Here is a 17,403-nt window from a genome sequence, read left to right on the forward strand (position 1 = left end):
GAGCATTTTCTCGGTTTGAGTTTTTGTTTTAAGAAGTAGGAGTAGAGGGGCACCTGGGTGGCTCAGTCTTTAAGCAGCTGCCTTTGGCTTGGGTGATCTGAGACCCACATTGGGCTCCCTGTTCTGCAGAAGGCCTGCTTTTCTCTCTCCCAGTCTCCCTCCTTGTGTTCCTGTTCTTGCTGTATCTCTGTCAAATAAATAAAATCTTTAAAAAAGGAAGTAGGAGTAGACTTAGATTTCCCTGGAATTCACAGTATATACTACTAAGTGATACAGAAAGCAAAGCCTTCATTGAATTTCATATTCAAATTCATTGTCCGTCTCTAGCTGGGGTTATAGTTAGAGAATTAAAGATTATTTAGAATTTTAAGTGCATCAAAACAAGAGTGTTCTGGTTTATATTCTCCTTTCCTTCAATCCCCTGTTTGTTGATAGACTGTTCAGAAACTGTATTTTGAATAATAAACCAACCCCTAGTATTTCTGTGCCATTAGGATACATTTTTCAACAAAGCATTACTTTTTTTTTTTTTAATCTATATCAGAGTGCTTCAGATGGAAGTGGGAAGAGTAGGAAATGAAAGCAAGTGGGTCTTGGTAGCGTTTCTTTTACTTTGCATATCTGAAGGATCACTACTCTGGGAAATCAATTCTTTATTGTCTCTTTACTAAAGCTTGAGGAGGGAGGGTGAATAGGATCGAATGGCCAGATTTTGTTTTGGAACCATTGTGTTCCCTTCCCTCATGAATCCTGCTTTGTTCATTTTGTTTAAATGTCTACTATGAAGAAAAGCAACAGGTTCTGTTGCCAGTGTGCTGTTAAAAATGTTTTTAAAACATTTTTCAAAATGTTTACCATCACATTTTTTAGAAATGAAAAACCTTAAAAAGAGGTCCTGTAGGGTTGAGTTCTTTACCCCAATTGGTCCCATGTTATTTTGGTACTAAAAATAAGTGAAATAAATGATTTAATGTTAGGGTATTTTAAGAGAGTTTATTTGACGGAGAGAGACACAGTGAGGGAGGGAACACAAGCAGGGGGAGTGGGAGAGAGAGAATCAGGCTTCCTGCTGAGCAGGGAGCACAGGTGGGGCTCATCCCTACTGGGATCATGACCGGAGCCAAAGGAAGCTAGGCGCCCCTGTGTGCTAAGTTTTTTTTAATACTGATTGCCTTTTACCAGTTTCCCACAAGTCTTTACATACATGTGATTGTCATTTTTATTTTTTCCAGTTTTGGATAAAATTGATAATAACTGTAAAGGTTTAATGTATATGACATAATATTGAATACATGTATATATTGCAAAATGATTACCACAGTTTAGTTAATATCTATCACCACACATCGTTATAAATCTTGTTGCCTTTAAAAATCTAGGTCTGTATTTCATTTCTAAGGTAAGATTTACTCATCTTTATGTGGGTCAGTCAACCCCACAATTTGCCAGGATAATAAGTTAATCCCCCTAGATACTGTTTTTTATGGTTAATGTTGATCACATATTTGACCATCTAAAGGGAGGGCAAATATGTTATCTACCATTGAATCATAGTTCCTTAGACCTGAAAGCTTAAAAATGCAGCATATCTCCTTTCATAGATGAGGAAACAGACTCAGAAAGTAGCATAATCAAGTTCATAATATTCTTTTCATGGTACCATGTTGCCTCTCAAACTAATAACTCCTGTCCTGTCCTATATACATTGACAACTAAACCTATGTCATAGATACTGTATGCTTTAAAAAAAAATTTGAGGCATATACCTCATTTAATTAGTTAAAACATGGAGTGTTAACTCAGAACTTAAACCAATAGTATTCATGTGTTGTACTACAGAGAATTTTTCTATGTGCTCAGTGAAGAAATGAGAATTCTAGCAATTAAAACAAGTCACATTTGCAGGTTAAATTTTAATATAAAATGTAGTAATCAAATTAAAGCATTTTGATTTCATAGTAAGTCAAATGTTAATTAATTTTATTTTCTTCAATCTGTTTTTTTTTTTTAACTGTTACCCAGAGTACAGTGCCTAAAAGTTTTTAAGGCGATTATTTTTCTTTCTATCATTTTCAGAAGTGAAAGAAGCCTTATCAGGGTTGGGGAAAGCTCCTCTGCAGAGCTATATTTGAACTTCGGCTTGATTTCCAGAATTTAGGTGAAATTGTTCTAGTTCTTACCTTTTTTTTTTAAAACCAATGAATTTCTTAGTGAATTGTTTTGTCAGGTAGCCCCTAAAAGCAATCAATATGTACACTTTTGTACTATACACTTAACATTTGGTATCTTACCTAATTATTCCAGCAGCCTTAGGTATAGATGATGAAAAAGTTAGTACAGCATCATTTTTCAAACTTTGAAACAATTGAGAAGGAAAAGCTATTGTGCATTAGCAGCTTATTAACTTGAATGCTCAAAGTTCCCTGCTTAACTTTGAATCTGGCTTTTCCCAAATCAGAAAGATTTGGAAAGTCTTTGTAAAAAGACCCCCCCCCCCATGAAAAGGCCAGTTCAAAGTTAAGCAGGTGATTTTAGGGTTCCTTAGAACCTTTAATATTGCTAATGGGCATTGTGAACCTCAAAGATTAGATTATAGTGTGCAGTATTTGCTGAAATTTTCATCTCAGAACTCTTTTTAGAGACTTACTAATAACTTGTGAAACAACATGATTCAAGGATGCTAGTTCCCAAAGCGTGGTCCAGCAGCATCAGCATCACCAGAGAACTTGTTAGAAATACACAGTCTGAGGACACACCCCAGACCTGCTGAATTAGAATCTCTGGGCATAGGGTAATTTGTTTTATGGAGCCCTTTCACTGTTCTAGAGGTTTACAGGATTAAAGTAATTTGCTTTAGAAGAATAGTAAGCCAATTGGGATTTCAAGTGCAATAGATACTTCGAAGGACAGTATTAATATGAAATAGCTATTATACACAGGATGAAGTCTACTATTGTCCTGCAGGTCTTTTTTGAAAAGTCTCTTGTACTGATTTGGGGAATATAACTTGCACTTAACACCTGAGCCTTTGTTCATCTTTTCTTTTTTGCTATGTGATTCTTCTTTGTAATAATTGTGTAAGAATCAGACAATACATAGTTCTTGTACTATTATTGATAGGATGTGAAAACTTGGACACATTTCATAGTCATTTGAAACTTGTTTCTTCATTTGTAAAATAGATCCCTTGTAGCTCTAATCTAAAATTCTGTCATTTTTCCAGTTTATTATGCTATTGTTTCTTCACTTAATATTTTTTTAAAAAAATATTTAAGATAATATACATAAATAGTGTAAAATATTAACTAGTTCTACAGTGTGTATAACAGTTCTGTGTCCCACTTTTTCCCATCTCTGATAAGCTTTCTGTGGTTTGCCATAATACATTTTATATTTTGTAAGTGAATATGTTCAAACTTGTTTTCATTTTTTTAATTTAAATAGCATCTTTAGATGTGCTAGTATGGAGGAGGACACTTTATATTCCTCTTTCACAGTAGGGAGTCTGTGGATGATTTTATTTATTTTTTAATGGATGACTTTAAATAGAGAAAATAATTTATTTTAGTTCTTGTGAGATTTGTTTACAGTGTTGACATGATTACTTAAGTACAATATTCACATCTGAGTCCTGTAGTCAGTGTTTGTTGATTACATTCCTTTTTTTACTTACATCATTTTTATTTTATTTTAAAAAATTTTTTTAGATTTTATTTATTTGACAGAGGGAGAGATCACAAGTAGAGACAGGCAGAGAGAGAGAGGGAAGCAGGCTCTTTGCTGAGCAGAGAGCCCTGGGGCTGGATCTCAGGACCCTGAGAGCATGACCTGAGCCGAAGACAGAGACTTAACCCGCTGAGCCACCTATTTACATCATTTTTAATTTTTTCATTTGGTCGATTTTCTAGAAAAATACTCCCAAACTCTCCAAAAGAGGTATACATCTTTTCTGGTATGTTTAAATAAGGTATCTGTAACTTATAATTTATTTTTGAAATGTCTGTGCTGGAGTTCTCATATCCTTTTAGGTAAACTGGTCATTCATTCTGTAGTCCTGCCAAATGTCTGCCCTCCTGGGATTTCCCCTTCACCCTTACCCTAGAAGTTCCTTTTGCTTCTCTCTTGCATTGAATCTCTGTTTCTAGGACTCTCTGATCCCCCTTTTGTGGTTTAACCACTTTATTTTGGTTTCAAATACCCTTCATAGCTTTCTGAGAAAGGATGGTAATTTTTTTAATCTTTCATGTTTGATAGCTTGATATGGAGTTCAAGGTTGGAAATAGTTTTCCTCACATAATGAACTTTTTTTCTAGCTTTTAGTTCGTTCGTTGAGAAGCTTATTGTTATCATATGTGTGATCTTTTGTATATGACCCAGTTTTCATCTCTGAAAGTTTTAGAATCTTGATCCCTGACTTCAGAAATGGTATGTGCATTGCTGATCATCTTTTTTGCTTTTATTGTTCTGGTACTTCATGGACCCTTTCAAGCTAAATATAGGTACTCCAATTCTGCAGTGCTAGAATTTTCTTTTTTTTTCTTTTTTAAAGATTTTATTTATTTGTTGCAGTTAGAGAACGCACATGTGAGAGAGCGAGTATGGGCAGGGGTGAGGGGCAGAGAGAGAAAGGCTCCCAGCTGAGCAGGGAGCCCATGACCCATGGGATCAAGCGAAGGCAGCTGCTTAACCAGTTGAGCCACGCATGCACCCCTGGAATTTTCATCATTATCATCATCATTTCTTCCCCTCCACTTGATCTTTTTGGGGGCCTCTTGTGTTAGATGTTGGCCATCCAGTAGTGATCCTCTGATTTTCTTTCTTTTTTCTCTTCAATCTTGTCTGTTCTGTGAATTCCTCAACTCTAAATTCTTTCTGCTGCTTTTTCTTTTATTTTTCAATTTAAATACAGCAAAATGAGCGTTTTTCTTGTATAGTACTATAAAACTTGACAAACGTATAATTGTGTAACCACTTCCACAATGAAGATAAAAATTGCTTATATCACCCCCATACATCCCCTTTCCTCCAACCCTTTGTAGTCAACCTTTTCCTACAATCCTAGCCACTGGTAGCAACTAATCTGTTTTACTCTTCTTCCAGTTTGTCATAAATGTAGTCATATAGTATGTAGCCTTTTGAATCTTCACTGAATACAATTCCTTTGAGATTCATGTATGTTCTTTCATGTATTTACATCTCATTTTTTATTACTGAGGTGTATTCTGCTGTATGGATGTGCCAGTTCATTTACCAATTGAAGGATGTTTGAATTGTTTCCAGTTCGGGGGATCATGAATATGAATAAAGGTGCTATAAACGTTCATGCACAGGTTTTTCTGTGAGCTGAAGTTTTCATTTCTTTTGGGTAGATAACTAGAAGTGGGATTGCTGGGTTATGTGGCAACTCTGTTTATAGACACTACTAAACAATTTTTTTGGAGTGGCTGTACTATTTTATTCATACCAGCAACATGTGAGAGTTCCAGTTGCTCCAAGTCCTTGACAACACTTGTTATTACAAGTTTTTTTTTTAAAAACGTAGTCATTCTAAGATGTAAATTATGGTATCTCATTAAAGATACACAGATGGCCATTAGATACAGGAAAGGTTTTCAGCATTGTTAGTAAGAAAATTCAAAACAAAACCACAATGAGGTACCATTTGATACCCACTATGATGGCTATAGTCAAGAGATGGACAGTAATTATGGACAGGATGTAGCAAAATGGGAACCCTCATATACTACTGATGAGATTGTAAAATGGTGCAGCTATTGTGGAAGATAGTCTTGTCAGTTGCTCAAATAGTTAAACATAGATCCAGCAACTCCATTCCTAGGTATTATCCAAAAGAATAGAAAGACAAAAAAGAATTTTTGTCCAAACAAAAATTTGCACATGAATGTTTATAACAGCGTCAGTCATAAAAAGCCAAAAAGTGGGAAGGACTTAAATGTCTACTAATTGATGAATGGGTAAATAAAATACAGTTTAATTGTAGGATTGAATTATTGATACATGCTACAACAACATGGGTGAACCTTTTTAAATTCTGTTTTCAGTGCAAAAAGGTGGCTTTATTTAAGTACAGGGAGGGGACCCATTGGCAGAAAGAGCTGCCCATGCGTGAACCTTTAAAGCCTGCTAAATGAAAGAAGTTAGCTACACAGCACCATATATTGTATGATTGCATTTATTGAAATGTCTAGAATAGGCAAGTATAGAGAGACAACATTGTTGGTTACCTGGAGTTGATGGGCATGGGGGGATTAGAGATTGGTGGATATGGGGTTTGGTTTCATTTGAATGTAATAATATTCTAAAATTGATTTCCAATGGGTACCAGCTCTGTAAATGTACTAAAAATTATTGAAATGTATCACTTTGAATTGTATGGTATATGAACTTAAAAAGCTGTTAAAAATCACCACTTTTAAGTGCTTAATAATTTTTTTAAAGATTTTATTTATTTATTTGACAGAGATCACAAGTAGGCAGAGAGAAGGAAGCAGGCTCCCTGCTGAGCAGAGAGCCCGATGCGGGGCTTGATCACAGGACCATGGGATCATGACCTGAGCCGAAGGCAGAGGCTTTAACCCACTGAGCCACCCAGGTGCCCTGAGTGCTTAATAATTTTTAGTGAATATATAGAAACGTGCAAACATCACAGTTTTAGAACATTTTTTATCACCAAAAATGATACTTTGTGCTTGTTTGCAGTTAATATGTATTCATACCCCAACCCCAGGCAGCTATTAATCTGCTTTCTATCTCTGTAGATTTGCCTTTTTGGTATATTTCATTTAAATGGACTCTTACATCTTTTGGAATCAAACTCCCTTTTTGACCTAGCTGCTTTTACTTAGGTTTCAGTTTCTCCACATCCTTGTTGACACTTGATACTGTCTGTATTTATTATAGCCATTCTAGTTGGTATGTATTGATAGTTCACCTTTCTAATGACTAGGGAAGTTGAACATCTTTTTAGTTGATTAGCCATTCCTATATCTTTGGTAAAATGTGTAGTCAAATCATTTAGGCGTTTTTAGTTGTGTTTTTTTAAATTATTTTTTAATTTTTTATACAAAGCTTTTAATCAGGCCTGGGTGGTTCAGTCCGTTAAACAGCTGCCTCCATCTGAGGTCATGATCCCAGGGACCTAGGATCAAGTCCCATATCTGTCTCCCTGGTCAGCAGGGAGTCTATTTCTTCCTCCCCCACCATGCTCTGTCTCTCAAATAAATCTTTAAGAAGAACTTTTTAGTCAGATGTGGGCTATATTAATATTTCCTTCCAGTTTATGGCTTGCATTTTCATTTTCTAACGGTGCCATTTGCAGAGTGAAAGTTTTTGTTTTTTAAATAAAGTCCAATTACCCATTTTCTTTTTATTATATAATTTCTAAGAACTCTTTGCCTAACTCAAGGTCTTGAAGATTTTTCTCCTATGCTTTCTTCCAGAGTTTTGAAATTTTGGTCTACATTTAGGCCTTTGATCCATTTTAATTCTAAGATGTGAAGTATAGGGCAAAGGTAATTTTTTATGTGTGAGTGCGATTGTACAGCACCATTTGATGAAAATACTGTCTTTTTTCTGTTGTACTGCTCTTGAACCTTTGTCAATAATCCATTAACCATATTTGTGTTGGTTTTTCTGTGTCTCTTTTCTCTGTTTTTGTCTTTTCTTCTGTTTCTTTCCTCTTTTTGTTTCTGACTTTTGTTTCCTGTTCTTTCTTGTATTACTTTTCTCATTCTTTTTTCCTCTCCCAGTTTTCCCTTTTATTTCCTTCATCAAAATAAAGTATGTGGATTAGTATTAATTTAAGTTTTATGTAGCTTATTTTTAGTTTCAGTAGCAATAAATATGAAGAATCGGCATTTCTTATCTCAAAAAAACTGCCCAAAATGAGTTAACCTTTTCATTATAACCTTTAATTTTTCTCAGTGAATTTGTGGCCTTAGAAAAAGATGGTGATCCCTCTTCCCAAACCATGTTTCAGGACTTTTTCAAAAGGCCTAATTTCCCTGGTGTTCTGGTTTCTTTTTAAGAAAAGGTAATTTCAAATTAATATGCTAAAGGAAGTCAAGATTTTCTTTTATTTTTTACCGTGCTTTTATTTCATTCCTAAATTATTAGATTATTGATCCATTTCTTATAGGCAGGGCAGTCATGATAACTACTGGATTCACAGATACAAGAAAAACAGTTTTCAAAGCAGGTTAATTTTGCATCTTCTCCAAAGCCATCTTTTGATCTGTTTCAACACTTAAGTAAGAAAGGAACTTGCTTTTGGCATTTAAATAAGAAGGAGACCGTTGACAGTGGCATCAAGTAATGCAAGTGATCAGTCCTGTTTTTGAACCTTAAAAATACAGCTGTATTTTCTTTGGCTTTCTTAGAATCCAGAGTAGTTTTTCCAGAAAATTGTCCTAATACATGAAAATATCATGTTCAACACCTCTAATGCTGTGCCACAGCATTTTAAATGCAGTCTGTTAGAAAGTTTGTGGGTAAGACATTTTCTTTCATGCTGCTTCAATTTAAACTTCAATTTTTTCCAGTTTTTAAGAAACACTTCTTTCATTTTCTCCTTTTGTTAATGCTATACAATAATTTGGGGATATTAGTTAAGAACTGTATCTGTTTCCTAGTATAGTTAATGCATTTAGTTTCTGTGATCCTAGCAGAGGGTTGTTATTATCTAGGAGAACCAAATGAAATTACTTAAAACCCTGTACTTGAAAACCGGAAAACTGTTTTGGCACTTTATTTTAAACAGTGATCTTTGTCCCTATAGATCAAGGATGCCCCGGGCCCTGGACTTTTTTAGTTTTTGGAGATGTTAATACAGAAGTTTACTAGTTAATTAGGTTTATAACTTTTTTTCTCTCATCTCCATTGAGGGGAGCAGGGAACTTGGGCAGAGACTGTATTTGAAAATTTGCAGCAGAAATTTTAAAGCAATATAATGTGGGCCAGGCTGCATCATATACACCTGAGTCTTGTTGCAGTTCTGTTGGAGCCTCCTGCAGCAGTTGCCCTGAGTTAAGCTGCAATCTCAGCTTCTTTTTGGTCCCAAAGCTCAGCTGCTTGTGCATATTTCTCTCACCCTTGGGCTGATTGCGTTAATCCCATCCTTCCCCAGCAAGGTAGCTCCCCAAGTGCCTTCTCCCATGTCTTCTCAAGTCCAGTTCTCTATTCCTAGGAGCATCGGCTCTTCCTCTTCTTTTCACAGGATCCCGACTTGTCCTGGGCAAGCCAGCCCTTTGCTTCTGCTCCTGAGAAGTGCCAAGATTCTGCAGCGCTGACTCCAACTGCCTTCTCATCCCTAGACTTTGGGCTGCTTTCCGGATACCTGCATAAGCAAGCCCTTGTCACTGCTACCCATTTCTACCTGCATCCTGCTTTTTCTTTCTTGCCACGTTTGTGTTCCTTTCTCCCCCTCCCCACCTCCACCTCTGCCAAAATGCATAAAGGATGGAAAAAGTACTGCGGCCAGAAGTCTCTGAATGAGGCATCAATGGATGAATATTTAGGCAGCTTAGGGCTGTTTCGAAAGCTGACTGCCAAGGATGCCTCTTGCCTCTTTCGGGCTATTTCGGAGCAGGTAAAAGGAAAACAAATATATCTTCCCTATACTGAGTTTTCAGGGTTTGACATGTGGCATGGTACTGGAGCTAGAAGACCTGTAGTACACGGAAAGGAAAAAAAATGCCTTTTCTCTTTCCTAGTAAAGACATCCAGGCCTGTCTGCCACTTAGTAGCTTGGTGTATGCCTTTGTTGATGAGTCCAGATATATTGCTTTGCCTTTGCTGTCTTTTTCTATTTTCTAAATGCCAGTTTAGAATGTAAGAATGGAATTATAGAAAACTGAAATGAATCTTGATCCTTTAGAAGCAACCCCTACTTTTCTAAATTTAGTGCCTAAGGAAAAATTTATAGGTTATGCCCATAAGAACTAGAAGAAAGGGTGGGGGTGGTAAGACATCCATTCTCTCCCAACCCCACCAAAGGTGGCAAAAAGATTTTAGAAATGTTAGGACTTAATTTTTTAATTTCCTGCATATGTTTTGAATAAGGGGGACTTAGTGCCCGGTCATCATTTTAATTTAAAAGCTATTTCCAATGACTGTTGACAGCTGGTCTTTCTCTTCTTTTTAGTTGTTTTGCAGCCAGGTCCATCATTTGGAAATCAGGAAGGCTTGTGTCTCGTATATGAGAGAAAACCAACATACTTTTGAGTCTGTAAGTAGAATACATAACCTAAGGTAGAGATGTTAGTAGAGTGTGTAGCAAATGGGAAGTGAATTTTGAGCCATCTACATAATGAAAATTATGTCATGCAGTCTCCTCTGAATGGCAAATATTTAATTTTCAGCTGCCTTCCCCCTAGCTAGCATGCTTCTGGACTACCTCCAGAATTAGATTGTTCTGTACTGTAATCATAAAGTTAAAAAACAATTCATCTGTGTCCTTCCCACTCTCTACTCTCCCACTCTCTATTCCCCATATACCCTCCATAATCTTGCAAGCCCTAAAAAGTTACATTTTGACTACTGTTCTATATTATCCATACCACTGTTTTCTGGAACAAGTAATCATAGTTCACAGAAAGTTTGGCTATGTTAATGTTTTTAAATGTGTATTCCCAAGTATGTATAAATGGGAAAACCCCTCTGTACTCTTAATTCTGTACACAGTAATCATCACTCAATATGAAGAATCTTATAAAACCCAATTATAAGGAAACAAATTAGGTTCTAAACATTTATCTTCATGTGACAAACTGGTAATTGGTGCTCTGCCACTAATGATTGGCTTTAAAACAACTTGTAGAAGACATCTTTGAATGTTTTGAAATATTTGAATTCTTGTTAACAGAATGAGGTTTTATCAAGATCTGATTTGTAGTGTGCCCTTTTGTGTGGCTTAAAAAAAAAATTCTTAGCCCTTCCAGTACTATTTTTTTTCTGACTGTATAGTGTGGGTATTTGCCTGCTGTTCAAGGTTTACTCTTAATTTTCTCAACAGATTTCAGTGAATTTTAAAACTTTGTGAAGGTTTCTTGACTTTAAAGCTTATTACCTACGAGTTAATTACAGTCTTTACTACATCTGGGGAAAAGATTATACATGAAATTACTTCAAATGCAAGACCGTGGTGTAAAACAGTGCATCTCAAGTATTTTTGTGCATACAAATCACCTGGGGACCTTGTTAAAGTGCAGATTCTGATTCAGTAGGTCTGACCTGGGGCCCAAGATTTCTGCATTTTAACAAAGCTCCCAAGTGATGCTTGCCTTGTTCATGATCGAGTAATAGTAACCACATTTTGAGTAACAAAGATTTGTGTAAAATTTTAAAACTTAGATGGATAAATCTCAAAATAATTATGCCAAAGAAGGTAGACCCTCCCTCAAAGTACATACTGTATGATTTCATTTTTATAAAACTCTAGAAGAATGCAAGCCGGTTTCTAGTGATAGAAAGTAGATCAGTGGTTGTGTGGGGGTCAGTCAGTGGAGTTACAAAGGGACACAAGGAAACTTAAGGGGGTGATGGATCTATTCACTGTCAAAATTGTCATGATGGTTTCTTGGGTGCATACATATGTCGAAATGTATGTGTGCCGTTTAAATATGAGCAGCTTGCTCTATGCCAGTTATACCTCAGGCTGTTTGAAAGGCTATTAAGAAAAATTTTAAAAACTTTTATCTAGTGATATATGTACATGGAACTAGAAGTATATTCTGTTACCCAGGTTTAATTTTATTTTTATTGAGGTATATTTTACACACAATAAAATTAACCACTTTCAGTTTCGGCAATATATAGTCATGCAACTGCCACTACAATAAAGATACAGAAGATTTCTGTTACCCCAAGAAGTTCGCTTGTGCCCTGGGCTTTTCTGAAACTAATAAAATTCCCTTTAAAGTTCCTCAGTTTGGCTTTGCAAATGCATGTCTTCTATCAGATTTAAAATCCTTGAAATTATTGGGCTTGCATGATTTTTGAAAATTGTCAAGTTAAATTGTCATTTCAAAAGAAACTCAAAGGTGTTATATTTGATGAAATGCACTCGTATCTGGATAAGCCAGGACCATTTCCTAAAATAGTTTTACAGTCCAGCCTTTCTCTACTCATAACTTTTATGTATGTGCAAATCTTCTTGAGGTGCTGTGCAGAATATTAATTTAATACCATAATTATTGAGCTGAATAAAAACCCATTGGAGGATAATATTGCAGAATATAATCAGATTTTTAGTAATGCTATGTATTTGGTTAAGTCAAGTTTGTTTTATTTTTGAAGTATGTGGAGGGATCTTTTGAGAAATACCTGGAACGGTTGGGAGATCCCAAGGTAAGATCAAATATGGGGGTTTAATCTTTTCAGAGTATTTGGAATAGTAAATCTAAATATTCATTCAGCGGTGTCACTTTAGCTAGACGCAACCTATACTCTTAAGTAGCCAGCTGTGTTGAATCAAATAGTTCTTGGAAAAGTTTAGAGGCTGGCAATTGATAAGTTGTTTTGTGTTGAATATTGAGAATTGTGTGTCAACAATTTATTGTCCATGAACTGTTTGCAAACAGAACAAGTAAGCCTTTTCACTTTAATGGGGGAGGAGGGATAGTAATGAATGTTACAAGGAGGTCATTATTTTTTTATTAAAAAGTTCCCCTGATTTGTATTAATCCTTTTATGTAGAAGTAAGCTCTATAGACACATATTTAATTAAAAATAATTTATATGACTAATTCCATAGTTCTGGACTTAGCATTTACTAAGTACACTGCTAACTTCATATTCCTATCATTAATTCTGTTTTTATTGTGCCTTTTAAATCTCTTATATTAACTGTCCTTGTTACTTAATAGCTAACTGAGAAGGTCTTTAGGACTCCTTTTTTCAGAATAAGTTTATGTTAATGAATAACAATATTCCCAAACCTCACAGCAAGTTATAATGTGTTCTACAATTCTTCATCTAAAACAGTGCTAAGCATCTAAAATAACAAATACTGAACTTGCAGAAACTTTTATATCATAGCTACAGAGTGTTTTTAAAACATTTATGTACTGTTTATATTTAGGAAAGTGCTGGCCAGCTGGAAATAAGAGCTCTTTCTCTAATTTATAAGTAAGTTAAATCTTTTTTTTTAAAGACTGAGTGTGTGTATGTGATTGTGTGTAAAGTTTCTATTCAAGTCTCTCTGGGATTTGGGAAATTTGGGAAATTTTAATGTAATGATATGTAGAATGAAGAGGTCTAAGCACAGTTAATTGGTGTTAATTTTAAGTGGAGAGCCTCTAGCATTTATGTCCATTTGTATGAAATAAAGGACTTTAAGAACTGCTGGTGTTCCTATAGGAAATCAGAATGTGTTTCTTAGAATTCTTGTGTATTTAACTTCGTGCCTCTTGCATGTGTCTTCACTGGGGCAATATAGCTTCTAAGAGGGTAGAAATCGGTTCTTCAAGACAAAAAGTTATTAGATACTGCAGTGCTTTGTGGGCGGGCATTCAGAGGGTTACAGTACTTAAACAGATATACAGTCCATCTGTGGTATTAAAATTTCAGAAGGAAATTATGAAAAGAAGACTCTTAAGGACATAATAATTGAACATTTTGAGAAACATTGCTCCATAACTTTGGTCTTTAAAACTGCAAAAGTTGGGGTGCCTGGTTGGCTTGGTAATTGAGTGTCTGCCTTCGGCTCAGGTCATGATCCCAGGGTCCTGGGATTGACCCCTGCATTGGGCTTCCTGCTTGGCCTGAAGCCTGCTTCTCCCTCTCTCACTCCCCCCTGCTTGTGCTCCTTTTCTGTCTCTCTCTCTCTCTGTCAAATAAATAAAATCTTTAAAAAAACAGCAGAAGTGGCTATTTCTGGAAGCTGTGCAGTTTTGAAAAATAGTTTTATAATGTAGGTTAGAGGCTCATGGGAATCTTGTTCATTTGAAGAAGTTGATTTCTATACATAAGACTCCTTCACAATTTTTAGGATGGTGAGCTGGCATATGCGGTAGAGTCCAAATCCTCTCATTATGGTACTCATTCAAGTTAGTGTTTTGCAGCCTGCTCAGTTCTCACTAAATCTATCAAGAAGTCATATAGAAAAGGTGTTGGGCAGGTAGCCAATCAGTTGCTTTTAAGTCAGGGGCCAGCTTTTATTTTTTTAAATTTGTTTTTTAAGATTTTATTTATTTATTTGACAGAGATCACAAGTAGGCAGAGAGGCAGGCAGAGAGGAAGGGAAGCAGGCTCCCCGCTGAGCAGAGAGCCTGACAGCGGGGCTCAATCCCAGAACCCTGGGATCATGACCTGAGCCGAAGGCAGAGGCTTTAACCCACTGAGCCACCCAGGCGCCCCAAGGGCCAGCTTTTAAATTGGCCTACTTTCTGTTTATGTATTGCCCTCAAGCTAGGAATTTTTATAAAAAGTTTTAAAATTGTTAAATCAAAAGAATAATGTTTCGTGGCATGTGAAAATTATATGAAACTCATTTCAATGTCCATAAGTAAATTTTTATTGGAACAGTCATGTGTACTTATTTATCATGGTCTGTGGCTGCTTTCATGCTACAAAGTCAGAGTAAACCATATGGCCTACAGAAGCTGAAATGCTTATTATCTGATCTTTTACCAAGTAAAATTTGCCGGCCAATGCTTTAAATAAGTGGGAGCCCCCAACACTCAACTAACATGCATACATTTGGTAGTCTATCTTCTTTACTCCTCCTTTCCCCAAATTAAGGTTCTTTTTTTTTAAGATTTTATTTATTTATTTGACAGAGAGAGATCACAAGTAGACAGAGAGGCAGGCAGAGAGAGAGGAAGGGAAGCAAGCTCCCTGCCGAGCAGAGAGCCCGATGCGGGACTCGATCCCAGGACCCTGAGATCATGACCTGAGCCGAAGGCAGCGGCTTAACCCACTGAGCCACCCAGGCGCCCCAAGGTTCATTTTTTAAAGGATTTTATTCATTTATTTGACAGAGATCACAAGTAGGCAGAGAGGCAGTCAGAGAGTTGGGGGGGACAGGAAACAGGTTCCCTGCTGAGCAGAGAGCCCTATGCGGAGCTCAATCCCAGGACCCTGAGATCATGACCTGAGCTGAAGGCAGAGGCTTAACCCACTGAGCCACCCAGCCCCCCCCATTAAGGTTCATTTTAAAAATCCATAGAAATTTAGTGGCAGTTAGTGGTCTACTTTGAATTAACATTATTTAGCCTCTTAAACATTTGATTATTTTGTATGAATAAGGTGGACACTTTAAAAGCCCAAATACTTGTTCTTACAACTATCTCTGCATATATTAAATTATCTCTATTCAACCACTTATATTCTCTTCCCGTGTAGTCGGGATTTCATTCTTTATCGCTATCCCGGAAAGCCTCCAACTTACGTCACAGATAATGGCTATGAAGACAAGGTAAGAAGATGAGTGAATGTTTACTAAAATAAAAGAAATAGATGCTGCTGGCTTATCAAAATAGTGAGAAATGATCCTTTGTTACCAAATTAATGGGGAAAAAGCATAGTCTAAATGCCAAGCTTCTCTACCGCCAGCCTTTTCCTTTCCATTCTCTGTTAGCCATCCTCTGAACAGACCTGATCTTACCACTCTGAAATCGGTTAACCCCCTCCAAAAAAAACCCACCCAAACCCTAACTGGCTTCTTGTTGACTAGAAGGTAAGGTTCAAACTCAGAAGTTAGGCATTTAGTGTCCCCTAAGGGGTCCCAAACTTTCTTTTCATCTTCACTGTCCTACAACCTGTATACCATGATTCCAGATAGTCCAATAAGTATAACTTTTTTAAATTTTCCTTTAAAAGTTTATAAAAAGTTATAAAAAGTATAACTTTTTTTTCTTTTCTTTTCTTTTCCTTTGTATCTCAAATGTTAATTCCTTTGAAACTTTCCTAACTCCCCTGGAGTTATTTCCTCTGTATTCCTCTAGCATCACCCAAGTATTTACAGTATTTATCACACTGTATTTGTTTTCATGTCTGTTCTCATTATTCTGAAAGTTTTTTGAGTGTGCTATTACTGGCTAGTAGGGTACTTGGAAAATAATAGGAGGTTGTTTTGTTTGGTGAGAATTCTCGGCAGTTAAATAGATTGTTCTTCAGCACGTAAGTTTTCTTCCAAAAAGCTTTTAAGAAAAGCCTTTTATCCCAATTATTTGATTAGTGAGTATAGACTATACAGTAATTGCATTTTGCAAGTCTTGTTTCACACCATAGACTATAATTGGGGCAACGTTTTGATGATAGTAGGACAGGACTAGACACTGGGAGAACTGTTAGGATATTAAAGTAATCTGGACAAAAGACCTGAACCAGGCAACTGGCATTAGGAATAGAGTAGAATGCAAGAGATAACTTAGAAAATAAGTATAAATTGGGGCACCTTGTTTTATTAGTGGTACTGCCGTCTAATTTGTTTGGCAACATTAAGCTCTTGTAATGTACCAGGAAGCTCACTGGGCTTTGGGGACTCCAAAATGAAAACAATATACCTGTTCTCTAAGGGCCTCACGGACTGTGAAAGCAGACATGCAAATAGTTAATTTTACAGTGAAGTGATAAGTGTTAAAATAGAAGTATGTACGAAGAGCATAGAAGAAAAAGTCCTTTGCTCTGCTTCAGAGAGTTTAGAAAGTTTCATGGTGGTAGAGGTATTTAAGTGGAATATCAAACAATGGATCCAACAAGTATGAAGGGCAGTCTATTCAGAGGACTTCTGCAAAGACATGGAAGCAGCAGATGCTTTCGGACTCCAGTAGTTGGGTGGGGGAGAGGCCAATGGTGTGAAGATAGGTTAGAGTTACATAATGAGCAGTCCATTCCAAGAATTTAGCTTTTTGGAATAGTTTCACTTTTCTCCCCAATATTTTGTTATAAAGATTTAACAAAATACAGAAAAGCTAAAAGAATTTTATGATGAGCATTCTAATTCCCACCTTTTTAGTATCCTTATTTTTTCACCTATCCATTCATCAGTCCATCTTAATTTTTGGTGTATTTTGGAGTAAATTTCAGACATTCTGTACAATTGCTCCTAAACACTCATTCAAAGTTTTTAAGCAAGGGTGTGACATAATCAAAATTCTTTGAAGAAGGAGAAATGGTAGCTTCTGTTATTTTAGCAATTATATACAGCATTGCCAGAGAGGAGATCTAGACATTTAGATCTTTACCAGGACTCTAAGCCCACACTTCAGTTTTTTTCCCTGACATTTTATTCTGTGAAAATTTTCATACAGAGAAAAATTAAAAGACTTGTATAGTGAACATCCATAATCCCTATCACCTAGTTCCTACAATTATATAACTCCATTTTTAAGTGAGTCCTATATATTTTACAGAGATATTATATGCGCTAACTAAGGGGAA

At 36.2% G+C, this 17,403-nt stretch overlaps 1 protein-coding gene across 1 annotated transcript in view; it reads left to right on the forward strand.

The window, feature by feature from the left end:
* ALG13 (ALG13 UDP-N-acetylglucosaminyltransferase subunit) overlaps positions 1–17,403 on the forward strand; it is a 66,828-nt gene that overhangs the window by 12,347 nt on the left and 37,078 nt on the right. The window contains 6 exon segments of the mRNA XM_032329855.1: positions 9,236–9,261; positions 9,264–9,607; positions 10,163–10,246; positions 12,316–12,366; positions 13,100–13,146; positions 15,364–15,436. Of these exon segments, the coding sequence (XP_032185746.1) occupies positions 9,236–9,261; positions 9,264–9,607; positions 10,163–10,246; positions 12,316–12,366; positions 13,100–13,146; positions 15,364–15,436 (625 nt within the window).

The sequence above is a fragment of the Mustela erminea genome, chromosome X, assembly GCF_009829155.1.
Source record: "Mustela erminea isolate mMusErm1 chromosome X, mMusErm1.Pri, whole genome shotgun sequence".
Taxonomy (NCBI): Eukaryota; Metazoa; Chordata; class Mammalia; order Carnivora; family Mustelidae; genus Mustela; species Mustela erminea.